Here is a 12144-nt window from a genome sequence, read left to right on the forward strand (position 1 = left end):
AGTACACATGGACTTTGCACCTTAGCACAGGTGCAATAATGTTCTGACTTTTTTCTCATTCTTCCATATTTGTGAAATTTAAATCATAGTATTTGTATTATATCATATTGTGTCTTCCTGGAGTACTTAATGCTCAAACTTTGTGCCTGCTAAGTTCGGTCTCTTTCATCTTTCTGTCTCTCTCATCTCTCTCTCTGTCTCTCTCTTTCCTTACCCAACCTATAAACCACAGAGCTCATTATTACTTGGTTTGCAGTCAATTTCACACTTTAAATCAAGCCATGTTAATATCCTATGCATAGTTAGAGTTTGCAGCACAATGGTACAACCCACATTTAGCTTTCTTCCTTATCTTGCTTGGAGTTATTGTTCCACCTTAGAAATATTCATATAGTGGAGGGAATACTGTGGATGGTAAATGCATCCAAGAATAGAGGAACAGGGAGAATTAAGAGGGAGTTAATGTGACCTATATATGTATCTAAGTATGTTATATGTAAGTATAAACTGTCACAATGAAACCTTCCATTCTATACATCTTTCTCAAAGTATGCTTGTATTCCTCATCACCTGTCATGTAGACCTCTGTATAATTTCATGGGAATTTTTCCCCTTAATTATATTGTAAGTTCTTGAGGATAAAAAGGGAATTTGGGCCACTTTTGTACTCACAAAATACCAGGAATGATCTCTTGAAATAACCTCTAAAGGCCATATATTTGCTGAATGAAAGACTACAGCAATTAACTAAGTAAAAGGAAACCTACAGATGAGCAAGGACAACACTTGAAAACGATGGCCTATTGTGAAATTTAAAAGGCCACTTGGTTTCTTTTTCTTCCTCTCTAGGACTTCTAGGACCTCTGACAGTTTAAGTACATGACATCACAGTGTCTTGGTGAGGTGAACTATGCATTCTATATTACTTCCCATAGTTTATTCTTTCTAAAAATCACATAAAAGTTAGCCAAAATGCAGTAATAATTATTTAAATCAGTCATTTCAATAATCATTTCAGTAGATACCATGTTGTGGCTCATATTCATCTCTTCAACGAGAAGTTCTCATGAAAACTTTTTAAAAGAGCACTTCAATAATAAGTGAAAAAATCTCAAAAGAAGTTCTGTCTGGAGAAAATATTGAATCTGGGTTCAGTAGCTCTATCTAAAGCATTGCTAAGCCTTGAAGAAGTCACTCTAGCACCAACTTGGGAAGATACTGAATGCAGGGAATCAAGGCTCTGAGGTCAGATGCATAGAAGAAAAGTTTTAAGTAAACAGGAAAATCAGATACAAAAATTATGAAACAAAATTACAAAAATGAAAACTGGAATTAGTTAAAAACTACTCTATTACTAAGAAGGGGATTATAACTTAATATATTTCAAATCATGTTCCAAAGAGGAATCCATTCAAAGAAAATAATGGACTTAGAATTGAAACAACATAGTTGATTGTTTGATTATACAAATAATGAAGAGAAGCAACTCATAACTATATTGGAAAAAGTTATGCTTCTTGTTAATCTGCAGATAGAATAGTGACATTCAGGATAGACTGCAACTCAAATTCAGAACTGGAGAAAAAATACCCATGGAATGCAGGCAATAATGTCAACTTGACAGATATTTGAGACAAGTCACTGCAAATCAGTTTTAGTGCAGAAAAGTGAAAATAGTCTGAAATCCCAGGAAGATCCTTAATACAGGCTTCCCCAATCTGGGCATTAATCTCATATATATATATATAATATTGTAATAATGAGTTCAAAGGCTTAGAAACATTTTTCCAAAGTTGAAATAATTTTAAAACAGCAATTACAGTTAATAGTGGAAATATTTTTAAAAACAATTTAATTTAGTTATAATTATGGAACAATGGAAATGGACTTACCTTTCAGTTCTTTCTCGCTCCTAATTTATATATATATGTGTGTGTATATACTTATAAATATGTATACATATATATGTTTGTAGTTTAGGAGATCAAATGTAATGACTTGTACACACTATTTTTTTCCCAATAAGCTACACCTCTAGCTTTCTATTACTTTCTCTCTCCTCTTGCCTTTATTGTCAGTGCTAAAGTTTGAACTCAGAGCCTTGGACTTACTGGGCAGATACTTTAGCACTTGAGCTATCTCCAAGACATTTTTACATTAGCCATTTCTGAGATAAGTCTCCTTGTTTATTTCCAGGCTGGTCTAGATCTAGATCCTTCTCGTGATTTCTTCCAATGTAGATGGTGGTGGGACTGGAAGATGTTCTCTGCCTCCCAAGTAAATGGAATTACAAATAGGAGTAATGATATGGGACTTGATCTCTCTTAATTAAGGTTCATCATTTTTGGTTTTTCATTACAAATAGTCATTCAAATTTTGTTTTGCTTACAGAATTTTTTAAATAAAAGAACTCCATACAATTATGTAAGTTTCAGAGTCTCTCCATATTCTCGATTTAACTAGTATGATTTTGAACTTTTAGTTCCCCCCTCCCCCACCTCCCAGTACAAGGTTTTGAACTCAAGGTCTTGCTCTATGTACTTGCTTGTCTAGTACTCTACCACTTCAGCCATATCTGCTGCCTGGCTTTTTGCTACTTACTTAGAAGATGAAATCTAGCATCTTCCCCCTCCCAGGCCCCACCTGGCTTCAAACCATAATCCCCAGATCTCCTTTCTCAGGTTGATGATTCAGTTCTTTATTTCTGCTTTCATTTTATTCACAATTATTCTTGTAGTATTAGGAAGCAAACCTAGGGCTTTACATACGCCAGCCAAGTGTTCTGCCACTGACACACCCTTGTCTCTTTCATCATTAAAACACATGTAAATAATAGTATTTATCATAAGGTTTGCAAAGATTCATTTTGGTAGTAATATAGAAACATTGGCACAACACTTGTGAGATGGTGAAATACTTATTCAATGATAATGCTTTACAAATGTGAACATTATGAGTATTTACTAAACTGTACCATTCTGATTCAGAACGAATGCACTAATGTGGCAATGTGTTTTAGATTCCTTTTTCTTTCTTTTTTTTTTGATGGATGTAACACTGTTCCCAAGCATTTTGATATGTCTTCAAGAAGTGCATCAGACATAGGGGAAAACCAGGAGCGGACAGATTATGCAGTATGTTCCCCATTACTGCACTGAGAATGTTCATTATGAGTAAAATTCTTCACTCCTGGGGCATCTCTCCCATGCTCTCGGCTCCTCGGGGTCTGTATGTAGTGAAAGGCAGATGAGGGCCCTTACCTGGAAGACGACCATACACCATGCCCTCCTCGTGGCCACCACAGCATTCTAAATCTCCATTCACGATCTGCCCCCCGCAGCACTGTCGGTCCTGGGCATCATGGAGCTTCCCAGCACAGCAAATCTGGTGTCCCGAGGAGGGGTACGGCATCCTGCCACAGCAGGAGTCACCGATGCCCACGGAAACACGATTGTGCTCTTCATCTGGACAGCATATTTCACCTGTCAGTTTAGGACAGGAAGGACCAAGGCCTGAGTTGCCAGCACTGCGAGATAAGTCTCCCGGTTTCACAAGTGAGTTTTGCCACAATTACTCTGCTGAGGCCAACAGACTGGCAAGATGACAAGAAGGTGTGCCATTCTATTGGAGTTACAAAATCTTAATAACATGGCCCTAAAAGGTTTGTGTTAGAGGTGTATAATGTGTGCCTGTTCTCTCTCTCTCCTCTCATACAACACACATATAATTTAATAGTAAGAATGCTGTTGCTTGTTTTCCCTCCTCTAATGAATGAATATATATATATATACATACATACATACATATATCTATATGACTAAATGACACTGCAGAATGGAAGTGGGAATGCTATTCTATTTAGCATAACTTTTGTTACATCCAGAAATTAATAAGTTTATATTAATAAGTTTATATTGCATATGATTATAATTTTTGGTACTAAATTATATATTCTTTTTTATTATAATTTTTTATTTCAATGTATAGAGGAATTACAGTTATATTCACCAGATAGAGGGTTCATTACTTCTCACACATTGATATCCCTTCTTATGTTTTTGTCCCCATTTCCCTTCCTCCACCTCCTCTCCCCATTTTTCCCCTCCTATTTCAAATAAACAAGTAAACATCTATATAATGTATGAAGTAACAAAGTGGGATACTGTAACAATATGAGATTAACCGAAGGGCAACACAAGAGAAGAGAGAAAAACATAATACATAAAGAATAACAGTCACTTATAATTAAACTCAACTAAGTAAACAGAGGTTAAAATCTACATATAACTGGATGCATTTATACTTTCTGGGCTATGGGTGATAATTATTTCACTAATATCTTAATATCAAAGGATTCAAATATTGTAGATGTCAACATTCAGCCCTTTGAAAAGAAGGTATGGAGAGGCTTCTAAAAGATAGGAAAAACAAAAGATAGAAACTTTTAAAGATAGTTTCTTCTAAGACTATTTTAGAAAAAAATTACCAAAAATTAGCACCTCTAAAATCCAACCTTCAAGCCATCCAGTGATTTCACCACTCAATTTAACCGTTTTCTGCCTAATCCTTGACTTCTCTCCTGTCTCTTATTTGGACTGTTTCTCTACTTGCTCATGCACCTTAAACCATTCCTTTTCTCTTTCCTCTACTGCCTCTTGGTATACATTAATGGCTTGTCCAACTTTCCAAGGAAAATGAACACATTTACTGGACAATTGAAGATTGCCTTATAAGTTTATAGTCCTGAACTGCTTGTTCCCTATTAATTAGTTGGTTTTCTTAGGAGTTCTCGATACCTTACAGCTTTGTTAGGAAAAAAAGATGAGTTGCTTAGTGAAGTGATATAAAAATATGAGACCATATTTAACTATGGATCCATACATGAAGACTGTAAAAACATGTGAAAAGCTCTTAGAATATATCACTGGAGTTTTTCTGTTTAAATTCATGCTCAAAAATCTATCCCATTAGCTGGACAAATACTAGAAATACAAGCTTACCAAGACTAAATCATATGGAAATAGAAACTCTTAACAGATTTATAACAATAATAACCAAGTTATCAAAATATCCAACTAAGCAAAGTTCTGATCCAGGCCCTTCTCATAAATTCTACCAGTTAAAAAAAATAAAAACAAACTTCTCAAGCTCTTCTAGAAAATGGGAGGGCAGAGAACACTTCTCAGCTCATCTCTGAGTCATCTAATAGGATAATCAGACTAATGGCCTTATGATGAAACTGTGATCAATATCCCCTATGAGTACTGATGTACATCCCTCCCCCCAAACTACCAAAATGAACTTATGGAACATTGACTATATCCTAATAATATGATTTCTATAAGTTGAAGAAATTGAAAAAATTCATTAAGATGCTACTGTGGCCCATGGAGGAAGGAAAAAATGAGCTCATTGTTCACTGTAAACTATTTTGTCATATTTACATGTGTAATTTTAACATGTCAAATGAGTCTTCTGATTGATCTAAAGTATAGTTGATGTATTCACAAATCTTCATAGGTAGAGATGTTCTCTCATTGGAAAAGTTTAATATAATATCAATAAGAGTTGGTAGAAAACTTGTCAATTAGAGAATTGTGGCCTATTGAAATTTAATTGTCAGGATAAACTCATGAACAAACACTTGTCTGAGAATCAGAGAGGAGCTACAAGAGAATGAGGAGATAAGAAAGCAAAAAAAAATGAAACAAGGATTAGACAGTGACTGTTTGGCATCACAATTTTACAGGAGACATAAAGGAGACCTTTCAGTCAGAAAGCCATCCAATTCTCACTAACAAAGCCACGTTCTAAGAACGATGCCCAGAGATGGCTGAGTTGGGCTGAGAGTAGTTTTCTTGCATTATATCTTTGCCACAGGCTTTCTTTTCTAATAAACTTTTCTATCATCCTTACTTATAGTCCATCTTCCCTGAATTCTTTTTTCCAGACTTAAGGATTGAGGTTGTTAAATTCCTAAACTTTCCGATAACAGTGTCACAGAGTCTAGGCATAGGATCAATCAATCAGACATCATTTAAGATAATTGTGAGACAGAATATTGTATATATCTCTAATAGGATAGCAACGTATTTTTTTCTCCTAAGGCTATTTTAAGTATAACAAGTACTAATTAGGTTAGATATTTTAGCCATAGGCCCTGCATGCTTCAGACGCTTAAAAAAAGGCTTCTTAGTAAAAAATATGAATTATATCAATGAAAAATAAAACTAATTTTTTTCTTCAAAAAATGGCTATTAGACATAAGATAGAAGGATCAGTCACCTTCTCATTAACCTCTCAAAATGAATCTATTTCAGGTCAGACTTGAAAATGTTTTCTCTCTAAATGCTACCATGTGGTCTAACAGTTAATTGTTATTCTTACCCAAGAATGACCCATATTAACATTTAGTTGTGGCCATTAGCATATTTATAAAAAGAAATGGGGAGAATGAACATACTTTTCTCTACTGCTCTTTGTTATGGGGTTACTATAGAGGAAAGTCTTAAAAAGAAAAATGGAAATCTTATGAACTAATATTTCAGACTCACCTCTAATTATTAAAATGCCTACAGTCATCTTAGCCAGGGATATTGGACACTTGATTAGCAGGATTTCATTACATTTATACATAAGAAAAAAACAGCAATACTATGTATCTTCTTTGGTGTAAACAGCCTTAAACTAACTAATGAAGACTACAGATTGGAAATGGAGGTCAGATCTCCTCATTTAGGGGTGTGGAAAATAAAGTATTGGAGCTTTGACAATTCCATGAGATTGCATTATTTTTATGTTCTCTCTCTCTTTTGACATCATAGCAGATCCTCTAATTTTCTGGAAAAAAAATGAGCTCCTTCAAAATATAGTACACATTCAACAGTTTGGTGAATATTAAAATGCCTTTCATATGAGTGCTATAAATATGGAATGACTTTCATTGGAATTTTTTATATTTGCTGCATAATCTTATGTATCTCATATGTGTAGGCTGTGGAAATTAAAAAAAAAAACTCTTGTTTTAAATGGGAGTTATTGGGGGCTGGGAGTTTGGCCTAGTGGTAGAGTGCTTGTCTAGCATGCACAAAGACCTGGGTTCGATTTCTCGGTACCACATACATAGAAAAAACCAGCCAGAGGTGGTGCTGAGGCTCAAGTGGTAGAGCTCTAGCCTTGAGAAAGTCCAAGGACAGTGCTCAAGCTCTGAGCTCAAGCCCAGAACTGGCAATATATATATATATATATATATATATATATATATATATATATATATATATATATACTCACAGAGAGAGAGAGAGAGAGAGAGAGAGAGAGAGAGAGAGAGAGAGAGAGAGAGAGAGAGAGAGAGAGAGAGAGAGAGAGAGAGAGTTATTGGGGCCGGGAGCTTGGCCTAGTGATAGAGAGCTTGCCTAGGATGCGCAAAACCTTGTTCAATTCCTTGGAATCACATACACAGAAAAAGCCAGAAGTGTTTCTGTGGTTCAAGTAGCTCTGAGCAAAAGAAGCTCAGAGACAATGTCCAGGACCTGAGTTCAAACACCAGGACTGGCAAAAATCAATCAATCCATCCATCAATCAATAAGGATCTAACATGTGGCTGCTAACAGTAGACCCCATCACTGCCTTTCTTGTTGCCTTGAGTTCCTGCTCAAATTCTTCTTATTCCCATCAGGCTCTTGGTACCTTTTCAACTGATGGAAAGAACCAGGGAGTAGAATGACCAAGTTATCAAGCAATCAGAGCAAAGCCAAGGGAGAAGAAATGGGAGGAGCCTTGTCCTATTTAAAAAAAAAAAAAGGAAAAAAAAGCCCTCCCAGTCAACTCCACTGGACCCCTCATTATTCCCTTCTCCATACAGAGTTTTTGGTAACTTCTTTCATGACTTTTCTTTCACTTCCAAATACACTTTCCTTTGAGTTTTTCTTTTGTGGTTCCTGGCTTTCTGTCTGTATGGTTCCAGAGAACAAGGGCCCAGTCACTTCTGTATCAAAAACATTATTACTTAGATGTATATCTGACCAAGAAAAGTCTCATATCATGTACTGATGGCAAGATTATGTACTGATTGTAAGAACTAAATGCCAGGAGATGTTCACTTTATTTCTGCAATTACATTTTTTTTTTGCCTGACCTGAGGCTTGAACTCAGGGCCTGAGCACTGTTCTCAGGTTTTCTCAATGCCAGAGGTCTACCACTTGAGCCACAGCAGTACTTCCGGCTTTTTCTATGCCTGTGGTATGAAGGAATTGAATCTTGGTCTTTGTAATGCTAAACAGGCATTCTACCACTAGGACAAACACCGGGCACTTGTAATTACAATTTTTAATATAATTTTTTACAGGGAAGGCATGATAAGAACTTCTGATGAAAGCTCTGAAATATGAAATATTTTGCAAAGCATTTGACAGTGTTTAATAGTTAAACATTGGGAGCTACAAGAAGTTAATGGTTTCTCATGAAATCTTCATGTTGATCAGTATATTTTCTTACTTGAAAAATAGGGGACAACAATCATTCATTATATGGCTTTTGTTTCTATATCCTGGAGGTCCTTTCATTTAGCGTCATACTATATAGCCTTATGTATCACGGTTTTACTCTATTGCAAATCTCTGCTAGGAGAGGAAAAGGTTTCTACTGATTATAACAAATGAGGGAAACCATTGAGCCTATGTTCCTTTGAGTCTGGCTTACTTCACTTAATATGATTTTTTCTAAGTCTTTCCATTTCCTAACAAATGGGGTGATGTCATTCTTTCTGACAGCAGCATAGAATTCCGTTGTGTACAAATACCACATCTTGTTGATCCACTCATCAACTGAGGAACATCTGGGTTGGTTCCATATCTTTGCTATGGTGAATAATGCTGCAATGAACATTGTTGTGCTAGTGGATTTAGTATGTCCTTGTTTCTGGATGATTGGGTAAATGCCAAGAAGTGGAATTGCTGGGTCATAGGGGAGCTCTATGTTTAGTCTTTTGAGGAACTGCCATACTGCTTTGTTATCTCTCATCTCTTTTGCTGTCCCTTGGTTATCTCATATTGTTACAGTATCTCACTTTGTTACCTGATATATCAGATATATTTGTATTTGGTTATTTGAAATTGGATAAGGAAGGGGGAAAACAAGATGAGGGGTGGGGATGGGGGGGGAGGAAAATGGGGACCAAGACATCTGAAAGGGTATCAATGTAAGTGAATTAATACACCTTCTATCTGGCAAATATCATGTAACCCTTCTATTAATTACAATAAAATATATATAAAAAAAGAAAAATAGGGGTTATTCAATTAGGAAAAGAACACACACACACACACACACACACACACACACACACACATATATGTATTATCCTGGAGAATGACATAACAGCATTGCTATAATGACGGAATTTTTTTTGCCCTGTGAATTATGAGGAAAAATCTAATCAAGAGTGAAGTCCTTGTTCTTGAACATGTAAATTTATATGGTATGAAATTACTACACTTTCCAGTTTTGCTCTGATGTTTTGAGAAGAGACACTGTGCTAATTTCTCATTTAATATTCCTTGGATTCAATATAAACTACATTTACAAATGAATGCTTAAGTTAACCCAATAGTTTACATAAAGTTTATATAACCATAAAGTTTACATTAAACTAAAATCTCAGATCACCAAACTTTCTTTTTTATTGTAATTAATAGAAGGGTTACATGATATTTGCCAGATAGAAGGTGCATTAATTCCCATATATTGATACCCTTTCACACGTCTTGGTCCCCATTTCCCTCCCCCCAACCCCACCCCTCATCTTGTTTTCCCCCCTTCCCTATCCAATTTCAAATAACCAAATACAAATATATGTGATATATCAGGTAACAAAGTGAGATAATGTAACAATATGAAATAACCAAAGGACAGCAAAAGAGATGAGAGATAACATAGTACATTAAGAACAACAATCATTCATTATATGGCTTATGTTTCTATATCCTAGAGATCCTTTCATTTAGTGTCATACTATATGGCCTTTTGTAGCAAGGTTTTGCTCTATTGCAAATCTCTGCTAGGAGAGCCCAAGGTTTCTACTGATTATGACAAATGAGGGAAACCATTGAGCCTAAGTTCCTTTGAGTCTGGCTTACTTCACTTAATATGATCTTTTCTAAGTCTTTCCATTTCCTAACAAATGGGGCAATGTCATTCTTTCTGACAGCAGCATAGAATTCCATTGTGTATAAATACCACATCTTGTTGATCCACTCATCAACTGAGGGACATCTAGCTTGGTTCCATATCTTTGCTATGGTGAATAATGCTGCAATGAACATTGTTGTGCTGGTGGACTTAGTATGATCTTGTTTCTGGACAGTTGGGTAAATGCCAAGTAGTGGAATTGCTGGGTCATAGAGGAGCTCTATGTTTAGTCTTTTGAGGAACTGCCATACTTTAGCCTTTAGCCAGTGCTGGTGGCTCATTCTTGTAATCCAATCTACTTAGGAGGCTGAGATTAGGAGGATCATAATTCTAGGTTGGGATAGGTTAGAAAACTTCAGACTCCATCTTAAAGTAATAAGCTAGATGTGCTACATGCCTGTCATCTCAGCTATGACAGGAAGTATACAATAAAATTTTGCTTCAGGTATTGGCCTGGGTAGACATTGTCTCAAAAATATCCAATACACAAAAGGGCTAGAAACGTGCCCAGCAAAGAGAGGCATGGACTTCAATGTCTAGTATTGAAATCAAAGCAATAAATAAATAAATAATATTTAACCTTGTTTTTTTCCATGTTTGATTTTCTGAATCTCAGGAAATCATCACTAAACTTAGAGGATAGGAAAAATATGTTTCTATGCCTTTTTTTAAGGATAGATCACAACGGGGAATGTAACTCAAAAGTTCAGAAGTCTGGAACATTGCTTAAAAATGTGAAAATATATTTATCAAATAGACAGGGACTCTAAGGTAGACAAGAGGTCATTGGCTATATATTGTCCTTCAGTTTTCATTGGAAAGATAACCTGAACTCATTTAATGACATGAGTTATTTCTTTATGATTTCAACTTCCCCAAATTATTGAATACAACCAGGAAGGATACTCACCTGGAAGAATTTTAACATAATACCCAGAGCAACACTTGTGATTTGGCTGCACCTCTTGAATTCGACCACCACAACAAATTCCAGTTGAGTTCAGAACAAATGGGATATACTTCTCTTCACAACAGTGGTATCCAGGCTGGGAATCGTAGAGAATCCCATTACAACATACCTGAAAGTTTCAAATAGACTTTAAATACCTGTTTCATTCAGAGTATTATGTTTTTACATGAAAGGACTATTTTGTTCTAAGATCTTGATCCAAGATGAAAATATTTATATTTCATAGGTTCAAAATATATTTTCCCAGCATCAGTCCAATCCTGTAAATGCTATGATACAATAAAGCTTTTTTTTTCTTTATTGGTCTTCAGCCATGCTCAACTTTCTGTATCTTATAAATACAAATTATCTTTGGAATAACAAATGCTTCTAGTACAAAGCTGTTCAGCATTATAAATGAACAATTTCCTTGAAATATATGTTTTTATCTTAATGATAGTTTAATTTGAAAGCATATCTATAAAAGCTCTCATTGATCCTTCTTTTTATAATAAATTGATTTTTCCTTATAATTTATATGATCACTTATTTATGAACCCAATATTCAGACCAGACAAGGCTTAACAGAAGTATATACATATACATACATATACATATATATGCCATGTATAAAAGTCTTCCACATTAAAAAGAATTTATATGGAAATTAATTTTGAAAGGCCTTTTTAACTCTGTGTGTTTTGTTCAGAAGCTGTGAAAGGAATTATGTGCTTGAACAATCACATAATTATTTGCATGCTCTTTTAGGGTCTGGGAGACCGACATACTGTATATATAACATAAAATACTGAGGACTTGCTGCAAAGAAGCCTGAGAACCTGTACTTGGCATAAGTTACATTACTTATATAGATGTATTGTTTGACAAGAAAAAAAATCACTCACTGTTTAAGAATATTGCTTTTGTTTATTTTAGCTTAATCCTGCCTCCATAATTCACCAAACTTTTAAACCAAGTTCAGCATAACTGCAAAAGGTAGCATCTTC

At 35.2% G+C, this 12144-nt stretch overlaps 1 protein-coding gene across 1 annotated transcript in view; it reads right to left on the minus strand.

Moving 5' to 3' along the window:
* The window catches only part of LOC150039010 (usherin-like), a gene marked incomplete at its 5' end in the record, with an annotated part of 572498 nt that overhangs the window by 142864 nt on the left and 417490 nt on the right, over nucleotides 1-12144 (minus strand). Inside the window, 2 exons of the mRNA XM_090328110.1 lie at nucleotides 3261-3482; nucleotides 11099-11267. Coding sequence (XP_090184236.1) covers nucleotides 3261-3482; nucleotides 11099-11267 — 391 coding nt within the window. The remainder of the gene's footprint in view (nucleotides 1-3260; nucleotides 3483-11098; nucleotides 11268-12144) is intronic.

This window comes from Megascapheus bottae, unplaced genomic scaffold (genome assembly GCF_031878675.1).
Source record: "Megascapheus bottae isolate mThoBot1 unplaced genomic scaffold, mThoBot2.hap1 H_1, whole genome shotgun sequence".
NCBI classification, from domain to species: Eukaryota; Metazoa; Chordata; class Mammalia; order Rodentia; family Geomyidae; genus Megascapheus; species Megascapheus bottae.